The sequence below is a fragment of the Mastigoproctus giganteus genome, chromosome 4 (genome assembly GCF_048544385.1).
Source record: "Mastigoproctus giganteus isolate SK-2022 chromosome 4, ASM4854438v1, whole genome shotgun sequence".
In the NCBI taxonomy this organism is placed as follows: Eukaryota; Metazoa; Arthropoda; class Arachnida; order Uropygi; family Thelyphonidae; genus Mastigoproctus; species Mastigoproctus giganteus.
In genome coordinates, this window is record NC_143578.1 from 161,374,895 (window position 1) to 161,396,365 (window position 21,471).

Genomic DNA, 21,471 nt, shown 5'->3' on the forward strand with positions numbered 1-21,471 from the left:
ATTGCCGCTTGACACCCTATGCTATGATCCGATGTTATCTGTAAATAAGAAACGGTGCCCGAATAAAAACAATTTCTTCTGAATTTGTGAACCTTCATCATTCCTAATTATTCACATACATAATGTGAGTATCGACCCTACTTACTGATATACTCGTATAATTACAGTATCATCCCTATTTCAGGATCGAAACTGAACTTTTGCTTCATTTATTTTTGTTTGATAATTATCAGGCTTAGCTCATTTTCCCCCCTTTCTCTGGCGAGAGAGAAAATTAAGCTTTTCCTTAACTTCCAGTGTTTTATTTCTCTCTCCCACCTCCCCTTCTCCCCTCCACTGGTTTTCAGCCTGTCCGCGATGTTTCACATTCGCTTCCCTATTTAGCGATGATTAATGCTCATAATACTGTACTTGACAAGCTAAAGAAAGCTCTTCTTCTGTTATGAGTGAAGAGTACAATAATGTATTTTTTCCCTTGTTGCCCTTTCTACGCCTTTATGATTTGCGCCCAGTCGTCACTCTTTATTCAATCGTGTTTTCGGGATTGGCTTATCGTTTCTCTTCATGTTAGAAAGTAAAAGTAAAGTGTAAAGTGTGTTTAGGGTCTAATGGCACCAAGAGTTCCCCCCATCTCCGTGTTGTCTACATTGTCGTGTGTTGTAAAGGCCAGAGATTTAAAAGTGTATGGATATAGTGTCGTGTACCGTTAGAAAGTGTGAACATATTCATGCCAGGAATGACCTGTTGATGGATTGACAGTGACTACCAATAGGGAAACCTAATCCACTGGTGGGGTGTTTCTGTGCTTACTAGTGCCGGAACAAAAGGATATTTAGCACACTTCCAACCTTACAGGTAAGCTGTAGTCTATGTATACTGGAAAATACTTGAATATATTATTTTCAAACCACGAGTGTAATTATTGATGGGACACAACGACTCACCTGTGTCATTAGAGAACGACAATGGCTGAAATATGATTACTTGATGTTTACCTTAATAGTAATGAGGCGTAAACCTGCAAAGGCTGCTAACTGGTCGTGCTCCACCTCAAGCGACGGTATCCTCAGTGTCCAAGGATAGAATCTATCTCGCCGGACATACTGCAAAAGAAATAAGACAGCACGTGTCAGTTAATTACCGATTACAAATTAGTGAATGACCACATGTCGTACGAATACGTTCCTTATTTTAGCAAAAAGCAAAAGTAATAGATATTTATATAAATAATTTTAAAATTAATAGGATACGCTCGGTTTTCACTTACTTCTCCACAGAAAGAACGATTAAAAATTATATAACGACTGCTAGAAGACCAATAAAACATTGGCTACAAAGCAATAATAAAATAAATACAGTGAAAGCTCATCTATCCATCATCCGACAAAATCCTTACTCCCAAGCTTAATCTTTTCTCTTCCAATCAATTCTCTCTTACAAAACTGAATAATAAGAAGGAGCATTACAGTCTTCTGTAAATTAATGCGAACAAAATGGGAATTTAGTATATTGTCTTTATCAATTTGTTAACAGCTGTGTATAGCTGTAATTTAATTTTTTTCACAGGATTGTTGAACGTAATTGCAAGAGTGTTTTAAGGGAGAATTGAATGATTCATAAATTGCGCTTTTATACAGAAATCCCGAGAACTACTTTAGTTTCGGTGTTTGTAGATCTTTAGTTGCAGAAATTGATTTGACCTATAGAAAACGATCTAAGGTTCTAAGCTTACATGAACACATTTCTTTTATTCAAGGCCAGATAGCAGAAAGTGTACGGTTAGTTTTAGAAGCTGTTAGCAAAATTCAAACTGAAACATGAGAGAGGCGATGTGGATGGAAAAGAAAAACAACACCCAAACTGATAACTAAATAATCAGAATAAACAAAATAGGCTCTCATATGAACCAGTTCTGAATTACAAATGGATTTGGCTGAACTGAAAGAGAAAATCATTTGTGCTGTGATAAGTATGTGGTTCCATGATCCAAAAATAAATGAAGGTTGCAAAAAAACTGATTGAATCCATGCCAAAATGAGTAAAGGTAGTTATAAGACAAAATAGGTAATATTAAAAGGTGTATTTCTTTGGTTTTTTACTTAAATTATGAAATAAATGTATCTTTTTCAAAAAAAAAAAATCTTTCTATTCACATTAATTTGCAAAAGACTGTGCTTAGTATTATATTTATTGCTTGTTCTTGGCCAAATAAACTTAAAGAACAAATCTGTAGTATCAAGAGAACTGGTGTTTTATGACATATATAGTCTATGTGCCAAATTATTTCTAAGAACTACCCATACGATCGGATAAAGATTGCTTTGAGCCTTCTGTTCTAAAAATTAATCATGAACATTACAGAGAGACTGTTGATGTCTGCACCTTGTGAAAAGGCTCAGATATTAAAAAGATTCATTAAATGTTGAAAGCCTCACCATAATGATGCGAAGTAAGACAAACCCAGCGCTGGCAGCGATGTCCACTGCTGCAAATACAGCCAGCAGTAATACATTCCTAAGTGATACAGCTCCCTGGAAAGAGAAATAACGTTCAATTAATAAAATATGCCCAAATAACCTATAAAATTTAAAAATTATGATCCTAAGCTAGCAGCTGTCGAGAAAATTGAGTGACGTTTGAACTGAAAATTGAGAGGTGTGAAATTTCTCAGCAAGCGGGGAAGTTATTAATGACTTAACGAAATTATTGTTGTTGTTGCTCTTATATTATTTCTCCCTGATTGGGGGATTCCACTCCGTGACGGGTACTGCTACCAAGTACACGGAGTGGTTGTAATGCCTGGTGTTACGGTTGGTCGAGGAAATCTCAGACTATCCTACAGGTGTTCAGGATTGCAACTTTCTGGAGTTCCTTGTAAGTGTTCTCTGGAAGACCAATAGCTGCTAGGCTACTATGTAGAGTCTTTGGCACCATACCGGTGGTTCACACAGTGATCGGGATGGTCGATACCTCTGCATATGCCACATCTCCTTGACTTCATGTCTCAGGTTCGTGTACTTCCTAATTTTTTTCCTCATGGGTTTTCTGGACATTGCTAGTGTTGGGCACAGCTATGCCAATCAGTAGGTAGCCTTTTCCACCTTGTCCACAAAGGTTATGTCCGGTCTGTTGTGCGGGATGGTCTTATCCGTTATTATGGCGTGGTCCCAGTACAGCTTGTGGGTTCGGGTCTCTAGTACTGCCTGGAGTTCGTACTTGTAGTATGGTACACTTTCTTTGGTCAACTGCTATTTCCTCGCTAGCTTCTGATGTATTATCTTGGCTACCTGGTCGTGTCTATGAGTGTACTCAGTCTGGGTGATCCCTGCAACCCGCGGTGATGTGTTGGATCGTTTCTGAGGCCAGGTGGCATCGTTGACATGTGTCATCTGACAGTTCGGGCTCCTCTGCGATGTATTTTCTATAGATTCTGGTGTTGATTACCTTGGATGGCCAGCATGAATCCTTCAGTCTCGGGGAAGAGCGTCCCGCTTGTAAGCCATGCATTGTAGTGTCCGCCATGGAGTGTCTTCTTTGCCCATCTTTCTAACTTCGTTTCTTTTGCCGTTTGGGTGGGTGGGGGTTCCTCGCTTAGGTTGAGTGGGGTATACTAGTGGAGTTATTATTATTAGCCATATGGTGCAAGGTAGCCTGAGGCTTATGCTGCACCAGCCAAAAAAACATTCTGAGTCTGAGTTAACCCTGAGAGAGAGTTGGTTGGTTGGGTTTTATTGGGGCATTAGCAACTAAGGCTATAATGCGCCTGAGAGAGAGAGAGAGAGAGAGAGAGAGAGAGAGAGAGAGAGAGAGAGAGAGAGAGAGAGAGAGAAAGAAAGGAAGGAAGGAAATCACCAAGAAAGAGAATGATATCCGGCCAAGCCCATACTCACCAAATGTGAGCCCCTGGGGTAAATATGGTCCACTATTTAAAACTATATATCCATAATGCTTAGCAGTAATTTCTTTTTGTGTAATTAGATGGAGTTACCATACCGCTTTGTTATTTATTTTCTTTTTATCGGTAGATGGTGCAAATTGCTTTCGAAATTTATTTTTATGTTTACTGATTTCGGTATGTCGATTGCTATTGCTGGCAACCATATTGGCTGGTACTTGATTGGCTATTTGATAATTTTTGTGGTGCGCCAGCAGCTCACACCACAATTCACTAATTTTGATGGTATAGTTGTTGTCGTGTGCAAAGGGGTAGGGAACATCCGACCTTCCCGAGCTGGCTTTTAACAATGTCGGTGATCTGTGAGATTACGCAGAGATTACATAAGTCAACGACAATTGTATTAATTCCTGTGTCAGCTTATCAACTAGGGTTCGTGCTGTCAACCGTTGTTTGAATTTAAAACTATACCTCTTTTTTTTTTCTTTTTTTCATTTTGAATTTACAACTTAGAAATAGCTGAAAAGAAAATGGTTATATTGTTTATCTTGTCTCTGAACTTAAAAGACAGCTTAAGACAGTATCCCCGTGCAGTAAAGCTAAATCCCGTTCTCTTTATCCTGAAAGTTTCATCTCAGATGTATAAACTTAAGAGAAATCGATATACCAAATCGATTTTTCTTTTCCTGTTGAAACAGTATTGTTTAATTTCACGAGTAGGATAATATATCAGTAAAATAAACTTTTATTTGCTGGTTTAATATTAAATTGTGACGGAAAGAAAACTATTACTTTTAAGGGTTTTTGCTGTGAGTTAAGTGGAAGTTATTCTTCTTTTATTTTATATATGTACTTTGTTTATTGTAGGTGGCCTCCATAGCCGAGTGGTCATGCAAAGGTGCTGTCCCACGCTCTTTGAGTAGACCGGGGTACAAGCCCTTGACTGCTAAATATGGTCGATATGCCAACCCGCACTGGGCCAGAGTGGCAGATTATGGTCCATTGCCTGATAATGGCTGCAGCTTTTGTTTATTGTTAACCGACAATTACTCTACGAAAAACCATTTCCACTGCGTGGTCAGTTTATTAAGTTACTCTGATCTAACAGCGAATAGTGCTTTTTTTATCCCTCAGAACTGCTTGAAGTCGTCGAGACGTGAATTCCATGAGGTATCCCAGATCAACGAATCCTTCGCATGAACTGCTCGTTCTACCCAATCCCAGAATTCGGTCGGTTATAAATTTCAGTGGACCCGGGCGCGAGAATAAATGCTGGAGACAGTGAGTTGGGAAGAGAGCCATATGGAGTTCTCCTTGCCAGGAATTGAGTCCCTCCTTCCCCTAGTTGTAAATTAGATTCTTTTCAGGGACAGGGACATTGCATATACTACACAACATGGCGATAGCAGCCTGGAACAATTGAAACCAGGATTTATCGGAATAGGCGACCTTTATACACCCTTCAAATGTCCAGTGTCGGTATTCCTGTGCCCACTGTACCCGTATCTGCTTGCTTTTATTTGACCAAAGTGAGTTCTTGTACTTTTATACTCTACCCGTGACAGAATTCTAGGTATTGTGCATTCGTTATACTCGTTTGCAAAGTACTCTATCACTTGGTCAATGGCCCGTCTGTTAGACTGCACAATTAATTTCATCTTCCATCGGACTCATACAGCAACAACAAGTTGTCTCTGGCCACAGGACCAGTTGGATGTTTTCTGTTTGCCGGGATATTCTCGAGACACTCAAAAAGTAGTGCAAAATCCCAAGAAGAGTAGCAATGTCCGTGATAATTGCACGAGGTCGTGCTGTGGCCCATTCTCTGGCTAAATTGCGCCCACGCACACATATTGTCCCTCGGTAACTGATACCTGTTTTATATAGAGTAGTACAGACGGACACCATTTCTAACATAATGGTCGATTCCTTGGCTACGCACTGTCTATATGCTTTTCAAAGTAAAGGAAAGAACTGTTTTCTTTCTTTATATTTCTTTCTATATTGGAGCTCATTAATTATTTGTTATTAACTGACTGCTAAATTATTTATGTGTGCTACCTTTTTTTTTTTTTTTTTTTTTTGTAACTCTTAAAAAGACTGAAAAACTGTTCTTATGCCTATAAGAATATCATTCTGATGAATACCTCTCAGAAGTGTAAAAACACACGAAATTTCCTCCGTGACAGTGTAGTTGTTTCGATACTTGATCTAGAGAGAGATCTGGGTTCCGGTCCGATTTATAGCCGGACTGGAACCCAATCCGGCTGGAGGATTTTCTAACTGATCCTCTTGAATCCGGGCGTAAGTTAGACAATCTTACCCGAAGGAAGTAAGGTTTTTCAGCAAACAAAACATTCAAATAGTCATGCGAACTCAAATTTCCACGTAAAACAAACATAATACATATTGGCGCAATATGGCCGGCCTAAGTGTCTATGCTCCTATAACCGAACAACAACACAAGGAACGATGCCGGTTTTGCAGCCTAAGATGATTGGGTTACCCGCATATTTTTGTTTACAATAAATTAAGGTGCTTGTTTAGTGAAGGAGCGTCAGTCAATCTGTTTCGTTCGTTAATTGCATATGTTTAAAGAACGTTATTTTTGATATAATAAACCTTCACTTCCACCTGAGATGGACTGATTCATTCAAGTTTGAAATATCACGTTGTCCTTTCTGTTACTATAGAAATTCAAACCAGCACCTCTCCAAATGGAAAAGTGAAAAAAATCCACTCAGTCATGAAGAGTAACATTAAGCATATATATGGTGAACATAGTGAATATTCTCCACACCTTTCAACACTGCATTTCTGCTTAAATTTAGATGCGCTTTCAATATTTTATTAGACAGTTTTAGAACATCTAATGCTTACCCCATCTCGGACCTGTTTGATAGCAAAAGCCATCCACCACCAGCTAAAGATATAGATTCCAACGAACACAACACTAAGCACAAGAGTCATTCGGGCCGATGATAACTCACCTGAAAGAGAAAATGAAATGTTACTGTTACGACCGTTGAAAACTTTTCTGAAACACTGCCTTTGGAACAGCGCAAATGAAAACCCCTTTAAGGTGCGTTCTCATATATATAGAAAGATTTCTATAGAAAAGGTTTTAAGCAGTACTGTTAGCTTAAAAGAGCCCATGCACGCTTCGTGTGTATTGCCATGTAATACATATACAAAGAGAAAGAAAGAGTAATACGAGAGGAGAGTAATTACTAACAACTTTTTTGCCCCTCTTTCATTGAGTATTTCAAATTAATCAAACGTAAATGGTCCTTGCACACCACGTGGGTTTTAATTCCATTTCGACAGCGGAACTTTTATAAGTTTATTCACATTGTAGTTGAGTTAGACGATCAGGATGCGGGTTGTACCCGGATCTTGGCAGCGTGGGGGTTTCATCCAGAAAAACAGATAACCAATCATACCATACAAAGAGTTGACAACGCAACTGTTTATGGAAATAATTCCTATAGCCTCAGGTGCCTTGTCACAAATTCGAAACAATCCAAGCTAACTTAGATCTCCTTTAGACCATTAGGCAGTAAAGACAAAATGGAAAGTTGCTGGCAACTATCCTGAAACCGAAGCAGCATAGGTTAATGTAGTCGACACACGCGATGTTTGTTACAGCGTTTCACTTGATTTAGAACTGTCCCAGTTATCAAATATGCCCAGGGAAAACAATAACTGGAGCAATTCTCATAACTAAATGAAGTCACGACGCACGTAAGCGTATGTTTTCTGCAGAGCTCCAAATAATCCTGCTTAGTAACCGGTCTGTTTTGCCATTGTGTGCACTCTCCCATTGACAATAACGTTCTGGTAATTTCTTTAATAATGCGATTATACATCGTGAAGAACAACGTCGCGGCGCTTCTGGATCCTGGGATCACCATTGTATCCGACATAAATTATTTTTACTAGAAATTCACCGTAGCAACTGTGTTGTTACCTTTCACCGACTTGTGTCACACGCTTGACCTCATAAACAGAAATGCTAATAGAGGTGATCACAGTAGAAAGGTTCACGAGAATAGAGAGAGAGGATTTTATAAGCAACAATACTTTGTGCATTAAGAGAAAATACAGAAAGGGACTAGAGCGACTATAAATGCCGGTTTATAATAACAGGAAAAGTGGAACGAAATCCATTATTATTAACCCGCACACTAATATTGCCATTAGAACGCAAGCTGCTGTATTCTGTGCAAAATTCAGAGCGAAACTTGTTTGAGAAACTTTTATCGGTCTCTTGATCACGTGGGATGAGGATGTTAAGCAACGTCGGGTCTGTTCTAGTTTTATTAATACCTGACATTATTATAGAATGTGATCGATAGTCTTGAAACATTGCACCGTGTTCTGGATTTTTTTGTAAAATTCAGAACAGAGTCCAGTGCTTCCAGAAAATGGAAGTATTTTAAATACTACAGTCGGGACACTATCGACGTGAAATTTTTGCCCAGTGTGGACAAATACATTAAATTGCCCACAAAGAGACACTGAACAGATGTTTGCTGCGTTCACTGCAAATCTATTAAACCAGACCTACGAGTACATGCGAAACTGATTTGTAGTTCGTGAGAGCGCTAATCTTTATTGATATGGGGAGAGAAGGGGCATCCTCCTGAGTGCTGGAAAAATATAAATTCAAACTACTTTAGGCAACATTATACAACTATTTGTCTAAATATATAAAACGAAAAAAAAATTAAATATTTCAGATACAGAAAATATGAACATAATGCAAAATTGTACAGTATTTCCTATTTTAAGAAACGGCTCGCTTGGAGTCGAGAAGAAATTCTACAGCTTAGAGTATTGTCCATCCCTCGTTTTTCTTCTGGCTAGGAGCTGCTGAGCTTGATAATTGGCTCACTTCACTACAAAATGTTATTGCGCTTTATTTATGCGGCAAACCCTCGCTTTAAACAGACTTCGGAAATAACAGATGGCGTTCACCGAATCGGGATTTTCGTCCGTTCTGAATCCGGTGAACATCTAGGTACACACTGACTTCTAAAAGTTATATGGCAATCACGTTTTATTAATTATTATTTTTTAATCTGTGGATGGCACAACTTAATTGTATCGAGAATGGCAATTTCAAGCTTTGGAAGCAATATAAGAGGATAGTAAGGGTATTTTGAAGCATCCTATGATGATCGCAATCTAGCCCTAACAGCGCGATCGCAAATGTGTGTGTGTGTGTGTGTGTGTGGAGAACGAAAGAGATGTCTGATTTCAGGTAGTATCAGCCAATTATTATGACCGGAGGCAGTGACGTATCCTGTGATGCAGCCGTTGCGGAGCCCGAAGTTAATGGGTTCCAAAAAGATAAATGAAAGATAAGACTTTGTGGATCAATAGGGAAACATTGTACCAGGGGCCCCAAAATGGCGATACTCTACTGATTAAGGGAAGACATCACTGCCTCCTCTCTTCAATTGGAACTATAGTTAGCCAGTGTCAGGTGGACCGAGAAGGTTCCAGGCAGATCCTCTCCTTTGAATAATTCCCTGGTTTTTGGCCCTTGAACACAAACTACATGACTCCGATTGCGATGGGCCTGAAATCTTTACTGGTTTTAGGATTGTTTATTTTTGGAACTGGTTTTACGTAATATCTCTTCCATGTTTTCGGGATAACCCCCTCACTTAGCGCTTACATAATCTACCCGCTCCAGCGGGTAGATTATGTAAGCGCTACATATTTTTATCATGAATTGAGGGAACTGGTCCGGCCCGATCGTTGCTTTATTGGGGAGCGAGTTAATAGCTTCCTTTAAGTTTTCCCTGCTGATATTAATTTCGCTTAATATGTTTCTATCTCTAGTTCGGTTAGTGCCAGTGGGATCCATCAGTTTTTCAATCATTTTCTGCATCTCGCGGATGTTTTCCTCACAATTTTTCTGCTTTTCATTCAAAGGTTTTCCGAATGTGGCTTCTGTCCACTCTCTAAACAGCTGGTCCGTCATTTCTTTTTTGTTGTTCTTCTTTCTAACTATTCTCTTTCCTTTTTTTAATTTTTCCTTCATAACCTCAAAGTATGCTTGTCTTTTTCAGTCGAATGAACTTTGCCCTTTCGCGTTTATACATAGTCCGATCAGTCAGGTGCTCAGTTCTTTTCCACTTTTGGTAGGGAGAACCTTTTTGCTTATTTTTAAACATAACTTTAACTTGTGGAGTGAACCAAGAATTCGCTCTGTCGGAGATCTTTAATACTTTCGCTACTCCTAGATGGGCGATATGCAAGAGTAACCGCGAAATCTCGTCTAAGGCTTCTTCAGTGGACATCTTATGTAGACTTTGAAAGTTGTATCGCGCTAAGCATTGCAAGATGACCTCGCATTTAATATATTTTGTGGAAAATATCAAATTCGATTCATTACCCTGATGTGTGCCGCAGTTCTGATCGGCAGTCTGTCTTCGAAGTGCAACTACCATTGAAAGCGCAGAGTAGTCGTAGGAGAACTGTAAGGAGTTGTCTATTAAGTTAACCTCTTGCGCGTTAAAATAAATTAAATGCAGGCGCTGTAATCCTCTTGTCGCAGGTGTTGTTAATTGTTTCATTCCGAGTGCTTCTACTGTGGCGTCTAGTTCTGCTTTTGCATCTTTATTCCTCGGTAACGGCATATTCAGATCTCCTAAAATGATTGTGTCAATATTTACGTCTAAGTTTGATACCAGCCAGGTAAAGAACTCATTTCTGATCTCTCTCGTATGTTCTGGTGGCATGTAGATAAGACAAAGCTGTACCTTGCTGTTCTCACCAGAGAATGTGGCGATAATAGCTTCAAAGTTATCTGAATTAGAGCTTTGTTCTTTCACAATCTGGAAGTCGGTTTTATATAGCATCATTACTCCTCCGCCCCTTTTGATCTCTCTCCCTCTACCAATGCACTTGTAGCCTAAATTGTCAACCAGAGCGTTCAGCTGCTTATTATTTTGGAGCCACGTTTCTGTCAGACAGATAAATGAGTGTTCTGAATTTATTAGAAGGCCCTGCAAGGTGTAGAGTTTATTGGATATGCTGCGAACATTTTGTAGGAAAAGGGAGACTTTTTTATCTCCTTTGAAGACTAGCGAGGTGTTCGTTAATTGCTATTGTTTTGCTAGGGTGTTCACTGCACTAGTAGTGGTCCTTGTCGATTGTTCTCTGAATCTTTTAACGAGGGTGCCACTGGGCCATATGTTTCTGTTCAGTAGCTGGGCTTCACAATTAATGGGGCAAGAGATAGTGAAGGAGGAGTAGGCAGGGTGTCTAGTTCGTACTTGACGTACCTCGACATCGATACTCATGATACTCTGCCCATTATATATTGGGCAGAGTTTAATGGGCAGTTGAGTATAATGGGTATTGAGTATAATGGCTCATCTCCCAATGTCGTGGCGAGCAAGTTGGTCGCCACCCTGCGGTCAAAGCAGCCAGAGAGAGGACAACAGAACAAAGCACTACTCTGACACAAACCATTACACTTTTTCTGGCTTTTACAGATATTCTGTAATCGCCATGCAGATGTGGGAAACCACCGGTGGCGTCTTCCACAAAACTTCCAGTGAAAGGATTTTCATGAAGTTTTCATCAGAGTTACTTTTATATTTGGTTCATATAGAAAGATTTGTCAGGCATCCCATATTTCATTCAAAACCGACGTATAGTAATGTGGAAATTATTATTTATTTTTTCCCACGCAATCTGTATGGAAAAAAGAAATTCACAGATGTAATTTTAATGCAGTGTTGTTAGTTTTAGATCGTCCATACACGTGTGCTTTGCTTGTTCTGATGTAAGACTTGTGAACGTGGTCGCTTGTGAACAAGTACTGTATAGAGAGACGAGATAAAAGTATGTAGGAGAGAATCATAAATATTATACAGTTGTAAGCAAACTGAACGGATTTAAATTTAGTACATGAAGTATTTAGTACGATTAGCACTAAAGAGCGAATGAACAGTTTTCATTAGTGACAGTTTTCGTTTTGTGTTTAATCTGCATTAGACAGCAATTTGGCGCCTCCGTGGGCAGGAGCAGCTTGATTAGAACGGGGTTCGAGTTCGAAGGAGCAACCGGGATTGCTCCTTCTTGATTAGACCAGGGTTCGAGCCCGTGAACCACCAAATACGGAGGATGCGGAAAGGTCAGGGAATGACCACCGCATATCCCCGGAGCAATATGGCCTTAGTTGCTAATGCGCCTAAAAACCAAATAACAACAACAGCAATTTATATTTTATGGATTTATTTATTATTATGGTTTTCAAATTGGATTATCACATTCACATTTAAAATATGGACTGTGACAAAAAGTTACCCTGCAACTTAGTATTAGATTTTTTCAATGGGAAAGTTTTCATTAGCCATTTAACATTGGTTGTGTACCGAATTAATTTATGCTTTTCCGGAAATGCTTTTAATGGTATAGTATTCAAAATATGGAGGTATCATGGGGTGCCGCACTCCACTGAAAAATTTGGCAGTTGCGAGTTTAGGTGACTGCAAGTAAATGTTATTTAGCACTAGAACTACGCTGAAAACTAATCTTTAGTACTAATAACACCCGATTTTTTTCCGTATCTTTTTTTTCGCGGTCCGGACCTGGTGACATAGTAGTTGGGCACTGTTGTCAGCAGTCTTTCCTCGCGATCAAAGTATTTGTTGGGGCGATAAAAACTTGATGAAACTAATTCGTGGTTCACAATCTCGCATGACAGTAATCTGAGAGTCAATATTTTTTAATCCAAAATGCGATGATCTTCTCCTGGATGAAAAAGGTGGTCACAGAAGAGGAAACAGGTAAAATTTTGTGTCAAAACATAATCCTCTGCTTCTCTCTTTTCGAACATTGTTCGAGTGACCATAGTTCCACTTGCATTGCCAACCACTTGAACTTAGTTCAAGTGGTTGGCAATGCAGAATCTGTCGTGTTTATGCCCAAGGTTAGCAAGCACTATATAGTGCTTGCTATCCTGAGGAGTCATAACTTCGAATCCAGATATATCGCTTGATCTTTCCATAAATGAAAGTGGACAGCATGCAGATAGTTTGGTTCTACTGGGTCTTCAGTGTGGTCCGAACAGATCTGAAAAGCGCAGAGTCAAACCTTCTAGATTATATAGAGGGCAGGCCATATGACAGTTTACCGAGAACCGATGTAATTTAGCGAGAAGTAAATTACCAAGAATAGTTTGAGCAATTCATTTAAATATCATAAATAACACCATATACATATATATTTATACTGATAAAGCAAATGGATATTGAATTGAATTCAAGATTGAATCGTACAAGTATATCTGTGTAAATTACAACTATTTCAAACTAATTTATATGTGTTATATTTATATTATATTTTACATTGTGTTTAGCATTGTAGCACACGTTGTTTCTGAAGATCAGTTCTCTTCAGTATATAATTAAAAAGAAAAAAAAATCCAGCAAAATTTATTCTTGGAGAGACGCTTCATATGCAGCAAAGCAGTCATGCTATAATAATATCTGGTTAATGATCTAAAGATCATGGCGAAATCATTATATCGTGATTAGAAATTCAGTGGCTGAGGACAGGGATACAACAGAATGCATCGGTGTTATATTGCGCAGCTTCCAGTACATAATGGATGCTGCGGAACATTCCAAGAAAGGAATTTTCTCTCACTCTCCAAATAATTGGTGCATGTGTTCTTCATTATGCGGAAGTGATGCGATGTTTCCTTCGGCAAAACAGTCCGAGATCCGGAATCTCCTACTGCACCATAATTAAGTCCCTCCCTCCGACAAACCCTACCTCCACCGGACTGAGAATAACTTACCGTTAAATGTCTCCAACTCCAAGCGTAAACTCGAAACTAGTGACGTCATCTTTTGCTTCTTCCTTACTTCATCACTAATCTTATCGGACGTTGCCACTGGCCGTTTTTCTCTAGTACTAGCCACCTCATTCCCCGCAGCAGTTTCGGCGCCAGGTAGCGGAGTTGGAAGGTTTGAATCTGCCCCTGGTAATGAGAGCCATTGATTTAATACTGTGTGGAGAAAACTGACTTCACGATCCACCTCGTGTAATCGACAAGAGAGCAGGATAAGCGCCATGAAAGACAAACCCTGGAAGAATATATATGACTCCGGTAAAATTTCTTAAGAAGAAGACTAATTCACTTGTTAACTGTATATATACTGAACGCAGTATACTAAATGATCGAATTTATTCCACTTTAGAATAGCAATAATCGTATACTCATGAGTTATTAGATTAGTGCTGTTCTGATAAACACAAAGCGAAAAATTTTTTAAATTTATTTCTTTATTTTATTTTATTTTCTAGTTATAGACGCGGCATTAAAGCAGCTTCTTTAAGTTAAAAAAAATACGAATACTGGAGTTAAAAACAACAACAAAAAAACCCTGTCTACTAATAGTATAACACACACCACGTGTTGTACTCAACAAATACTTAAAATTATGCTTATAGATAGACAAGCCGCAGAGCTCAAAAGATCCATAAATTAATATTTATTCTTCGAATCTGTGGCATAAATGTAAGAAGACATCACCATTCTTCTGAGAACTTTCTCAAATTAAAAAATAACAATCATTTCAAAATTGTTCATCGTAGTTCCGCACCAGAAAGTTGTTAAACAAAGAAAGGATTTATACTCCCGGTCTGCCTAAAAATTTTAGGAAGAGGGTAATGTCTTCCCCACCTCCACAACTTTCGAGGACCATGAGATGTTCGAACATATTGCCGGACATCCGTAAGCACCTGCCTGTTCTATCTATTGGAAAATCTGCCTCTGGCAATAATCTGTCGATTTAACAAAAGGTGGTGCGAGTGGTTGTTGTGCTTAGCTTTTTACACAGCGTAGCCAGGTTATTATTCGGTCCCGGAAGTTGGATGGCTTTTTTCTCTGAAATACTGAAAATCCCAAGTATTAATAATAATAATAATAATAATAATAATTATTATTATTATTATTATTATTATTATTATTATTACCAAGAGTCACCAGCACCACCTGAAGTCAGCAGTGGAGAGAATAACAATACCTCGATAGAACTGACAGACCTGACAGAACAACAGAAAACAGCGATAGTTAACCTGAAGGATAGAACGATAGTTAACACAGCACCACTCCACCAGGCCATAAGGAAGATAGATAAATGGTATACCCCACTCAACCTAAACGAGGAAACCCTTCCCGCTCGGACGGTACAAGAAACGAAGTTAGAAAGATGGGCAAAGAAGACACTCCATGGCAGACACTACAATGACCTCCATCAAGATGGTCTTGGCGCATTATAGTCTTAGTTGCTAATGCGCCAATAAAATCTAAACCAACCAACCAACCAACCAACCTCCATCAAGATCACATCGATAACATTGCTTCCAATGCATGGCTCACAAGCGGAACGCTCTTCACCGAGACTGAAGGATTCATGCTGGCCATTCAAGACCAGGTAATCAACACCAGATACTATAGAAAGTACATCGCAAAGGAGCCCAGAATGTCAGATGACACATGTCGACGATGCCACCTGGCCTCAGAAACGATCCAACACATCACTGCAGGGTACAATGTGATCACCCAGACTGAGTACACTCATAGACACGACCAGGTAGCCAGGATAATACATCAGAAGCTAGCGAGGAAATACCAGTTGACCAAAGAAAGTGTATCATACTACAAGTACGAACCCCAGGCAGTACTAGAGACCCGAACCCACAAGCTGTACTGGGACTGCGCCTTAATAACGGATAAAACCATCCTGCACAACAGACCGGACATAACCTTTGTGGACAAGATGGAAAAGGCTACCTACCTGATTGACATAGCGGTGCCTAACACTAGCAATGTCCAGAAAACTCATGAGGAAAAAATTAGGAAGTACACGAACCTGAGACATGAGATCAAGGAGATGTGTTAAAAGTAAACTTCCTTCTTGTTGAAAAAACTTCTTCAATCTACCCAAAAGAGAATCAAACTCGCTCCACTCACCCAATCATGCAGTGTATAGACATACAGCGGCTCGATATTGCAATAAGATGTTGATGCGTCTTAAAACCACCAACAAAAACAGAATTTACACTGGGAACTGTTCTTATGAATTGGAACCTGTTGTTCTTCCACTTTCTTTTAAACTAGTTCGAACACGTGCTTCAAACAGACGGAATCCATTTACCGGTTAGCATTTCCTCTTTATTTATTCTTTCTGTTCGAAGCAAAAACCCACAGAAATTCAAGTTCACTGTGAGCAAATTTGTTTTGGTTTTCCAACCCTCAGTTAGTTCACTTTCAGAGCACGATAGGTACAAATAAGTTTTTGCCTCTCGGGGGTGACCATTTAAAAAAGAGAGAGAACAAAATAGAATAAAATAAATGTGCCACCATTTCAGGTCGCGAGAGACAAACAGGCTTTTCCTATTGCGAGCCATATTTTTTGCTCTTAAGATGCAGACAATGAAAAGGGGTGTCACCTCCTTTGATTATCACTATAAACGAAAATACGCATGACAGTCCTAATAAGTTTACCAAGCAATCACTGTTTGAAATTTGCATGGTACGAATATCATTTTTTTTTTCTTTTAAACAGTATTGTAAAGGAAGTGTATATGTTTCTGTGTGCTCTTGTGAACGCACAGAAACATAAGCAATTTTAATTGGAATCCAAGGCGAGTATTTTATAATACATAATTTTTAAATAGCTTCTATTTATGACTGTGCGAGGGTGAGAAAGCAAGTTTACTTGCTTTCATTTTTCTATACGAATACATAACATATTCTTGAGATGTTCAGGTTTCTTGAGAAAGAGAAATGTGCTTTGCATTCGTGTCTTTCTTCTTTCAGAAGCATTCTGTAAATTTCTTGGGCATCCAAGAAGTTTGTAGCATGCTATATTGATTAATAAGACTGGATATGCGCTTCCATTGCCCGTGAGTTTTCATATTGTAGGCTTCACGGTTGCTTACGATATGATCAGTGATAACATATGGAAATGTCTCTAGCGTAGTAGTTGTGCTTTATTCAGAGATGACAAGTTGTTGCAATTAATCCCAGAAAGCATAAGCAAAATTAAAAGCAAACAAGAATGAAATATGGCTCTGAAGAGATTGCAGAAATTAATTGCATAGTGAGGTATATAGATTCGAGTAAGGGAAGTAAAGCCTGCTTCTTTGCATAGACAGGGGGGGGTGCGTTCTGTGTTATGATGCTGAATATGGTATTCGTTAATAAACAAAAGAATTCTGTTTATATTCTTCTGCTCATATTGAGAACAGTTAGACAAAATAATATTTTAATTTTGGGGTCCGCCGGCAAAACGGATTTAATTAACTAAAATTAATTAATCCGTTGCCAAAAACGTTTCCGTGACTTTATGATCTTGGAAAAGATTTCAGTGAATCTTGTTGGTAAGGCACTCGAAGTCTGCTGTTAGGATAGAATTATCAACTCGAGATTTAGAACACAGCCCACAAAAAAGTTCAGCTCTTCAAGGAATACTCAACAAAAAATCAGAGTTTTACAAATTTTCAGTTCTTCAGTTATTTTCAATTGAATAATTGAATTTTCAAGAAAATTCAATTATTATCTTGGAGTTCACAAAAATATTAATATTTTTATTATTAATAAATTTGGAAAATATTTTTTTTTTAAATTAAACTCGAGAAGGATATTTATGTGGAAATCTTTGGAGAAGGAAATTTTTCTTATTTATAATAAATAAGAAAAATTTAAAATAAGGCGCTTTCCAAGTAAAGTATTTTAATTAAGACATTAGTATACAAAGGACAATTAGTACATTTGACCGCATACAACACAAACATCTAGAAAAATTGGATTTCAATATCGAAATCATCTTCAGGTCCAGGTTTTTAGGTTTTTGGAGGAGATCTAAAATTTTACCATGGGAGACCAAACTGTACCACTGGATAGAGCAAACAGAGAAACTCTACTATCTTATGGGCACAAAAGGTGATGTTGTTGTACACGTTGGCACTAATGATATTAAGAGTAGGAGACCGGCGAAATTACTTAACAAGTACAGGTCACTGTTGAAAAAAAAAGCCGCGAGTTGAACTTGAAATGTCTGCAATTCTGCCCAGACATGATAGGAGGGAGTATATGATGAGAGCCTTGTCGATCAATTCGACCCTGGAGAGATTGTGCAAGGCTCAAGGGGTAGAATTTTTTTCTGCCTGGACTGTACTTGTTAACAGGAGAGACTGCTTCTACAGGGATGGGATGCACTTAAATAGAAAGGGTGCAAGAATATTTGGGGGCGGGATACACGGACTAATAGATTAACAGTAGACGCTGGCAGATGTGAAAGTGATTCTTGCACTACTTCTATTGAAATGCAATTGAGCAGTAGCCTGGAAAGCAAGGCAATGGGGAATTCCAGTACTGCTGGGAGTCATAGTGGAACAAGTAAATAAATAAATTTTCTGTTTATACTCCAGGACGACCAAACGGTCAGAGGAGTTCACAAGATTGACAGAATACAAGAAACAGCACTGTATTCAGTAGTCACGGGCTTGAACCCCGGTCACTCAAGGCACGTGTACTTATGCACCCGCGCGCCTGACCACTAGGCTACGGCGGCGTTAAATATATGGGCTGTGTTAGGGTAACTAAGAGTAGAAACAGGTGCATGTATACTTGCATGTACACCAATGCTAGTAGTATAGTTAATAACTTTGATGTGCTTGAAGTGCTGGTCGAGACATCAAAGGCGGATATTGTTGGGATATCAGAGACGTGGTGTTACACAGATATAAGGAATGCAGAACTGGAATATGGAGAGTACAATGTGTACAGGAAGGATAGACAAGACAAGTTAAGAAACATATAAAATCCAAGGAAGTACAGCCAGTCGACATGACTGGACAGTGCAGTGTCGAGTCAGTTTGGTGTGACATAAGCACTGGGAAAGCAAAATTAAGAGTAGGAGTGTGTTATAGGCCTAATGACTCTGATGAGTATAGGACACAACTGTACAGAGAAATAGAGTGGGACAGTAAATCAGAGAGTCATATAATGGGGGATTTTAAAATCCCAGATATTGACGGGAATTTGTGGGTTGGTCATTGCACACTAGAAAGACTTTTGTGGATTTTTTGGATGATTGTTTTCTACAGCAGGATGTCCGAGAGGCAACTGAGAGGGGTAATACTCCTGATCTGATTATCAGTAGTGATTCTTCATTCATTAAGAATCTGCAGATAAAGGAACCACTAGGAGGCAGTGTTCACAGTGTGCTGAAGTGGGATTTACTTAAATAGGTAACTACCATCAGGGATACAGGGAAGGGTTTTTGATTTCTTAAAGGTGACTACGGTGGACCATCTGATGATGTTACCATCAGCAAATTCAAAATGGGAAGCATTCAAAGAATTAATCTTGGAAGCTACTAGGCTTTACATACCAACTAAGAAATATTGTTCAAGGTTTAGGCCTAAATGGATGTCAGATGAACTAATAAGACATGTGACAGAGAAGAAAAATGCATAGGATAAATATAAATTAACAGGTGACACGGAAGCCTATGATACATATAAGCTGGTCTGTAACCAAGTTACAAAGGAGGTTAGCCAGGCGAAGGCAGATTACGAGATATCTTTGGCAAAGGATGCAAAGAAAAACAGCAAAGAGTTCTTTACCTATGTAAACTCTAGAAGGAAGGGGATGAATAAGATTGGTCCACTTGATATCAATGGTTCAACTGTTGATGATTCTGCTCAGGTGGGTAACAAACTAAATGAGTATTTCGAATCTACATTTACCCATGAGGAGTTATTCAGGGAGAGGAATGCTAGAGGTGAATTAAATTCTGGCAGTGTGCTAGATGGTTTTGCTAATAACTGAGAGCAAAGTGGAGGAGAAATTGTTGAAGATAAACATAAAAAAAAGGAATCTATCTAGTTATATTGAAGGAGGCAGCAAGGGAAATAAGCAAACCCTTAGCCATAATCATGAGAGTATTCTTAGATTCAGGGGAGGTCCCCATGGATTGGAGATGTGCAAATGTATCCCCAGTTCACAAAGTGGGTTCAAAGGGTGACACAATTATAGACCTGCTAGTTTAACTTGTGTTCCGGAAAATAATGGAGTCACTGGTTAAAGAAGTGATGCAGGATCACCTAGACAAGGCTATAGTAAAAATTCGGACTAAGGATGGGTTTGTCAGGGGGAAGTCTTGCCTGACCAATTTGATTGGATACTACAATGTGGTCGCAAAGGAACTAGACACAAATAATAATTTTGATATCATATATTTGGATCTTATAAAAGCTTTTGATACTGTTGCACATGGAAGACTGCTGCACAAATTGGAGCAGTGTGGCATTGGAGGCAAATTACTGCTATGGGTAAACGGATGGTTGAGTGGGAGAAGACTGAGGGTGGTAATCAATGGGCACTATTCTTCCTGGATTGATGTTATTAGTGGAGTCCCCCAGGGTTCAGTGTTGGGTCCATTTTTGTTTTCTGTATTTATCAATGATATTGATGATGGTATATCAGGCTTAATGTCCAAGTTTGCAGAAGATATGAAGGTCGACAGGGTTGTTAATGACACCAATGACAGTACGCTGCTGCAACAGGATCTAGAAAAGTTGAGCAGATGGGCTTAGAGGTGGCAGCTGAATTTTAACGTTGACAAATGGGAAGCAATAACCCCAGAGTAACGTATCAACTGTATGGTACTACACTGACAGCAGTAGAGAATGATAAGGACCTGGGGGGGGGGGGGCAATTGTGCAGGCGGATATCAAGTTTTCTGAGCAGTGCAGAGGGTCTACAGGAGTAGTTCATGGTGTCTTGTCAGTGATATACAGGAATTTTTCTAACAGGGATCAGGAGGTGATTACCCCCATGTATAAGGCAATGGTCAGGCCATACCTTGAGTACTGTATACAGGTGTGGAAGCCTCATTTTAAGAAGGATGAAGACCTGCTGGAACGAGTACAGAGAAGGGCAACAAGATTACTTAAAGGAACAAAGGGTTGCCTTTACGAAGAAAGGCTTAAGTTTTGCAAATTACAGTGTCTGGAGACTAGGCGCCTGCGAGGTGATCTGATTGAAGTGTATAAAGCCTTGAATTGTTTGAGCATGTTCATTACTGATGGGATTCTTCCTCTTGCTTAGAATAATCTCCTGAGATGGCATAAATTCAAATTGAGGAAAGACGGTTGTAGGATAGATGTGCGGAAGTTTGCCTTTAGCCAGCGGGTGGTTGATTGCTGGAACAAACTTCCATCTGCGTTGTAAAAGTTGATGGCTTAAATAGATTTAAGGCAGAACTAGACAAATATTTGGAGCGAGTGGATGGGTGAAATTAAAAGTTTTTTTGTTTTTTTTGGCTGATGCTATATAAGTTTGCTTTCTTGCATCATGTGCTTTTACTAATGCCAATGCTAAAATGCTAATCTTCGTCTTCCATGTTGAAGTCTTACAAAGTAGGTTTCCACGGGTGGGATACGATGGAGTGGGAGAAGGGAACAAAATGGGTCTGAAAACTGAGCCCTCAGTTTTAATCAGAACAGTTTCAACACCAGTGCCATTT

General features: G+C 39.1%; 1 protein-coding gene across 1 annotated transcript in view; it reads right to left on the reverse strand.

Moving 5' to 3' along the window:
- Positions 1–21,471, reverse strand: part of LOC150087147 (uncharacterized) — a 62,239-nt gene that overhangs the window by 35,545 nt on the left and 5,223 nt on the right. Inside the window, exons 2-5 of the mRNA XM_090372385.1 lie at positions 13,725–14,013; positions 6,776–6,885; positions 2,436–2,531; positions 996–1,103 (exon numbers count right to left, since the gene is read on the reverse strand). Coding sequence (XP_090228511.1) covers positions 996–1,103; positions 2,436–2,531; positions 6,776–6,885; positions 13,725–14,013 — 603 coding nt within the window. The remainder of the gene's footprint in view (positions 1–995; positions 1,104–2,435; positions 2,532–6,775; positions 6,886–13,724; positions 14,014–21,471) is intronic.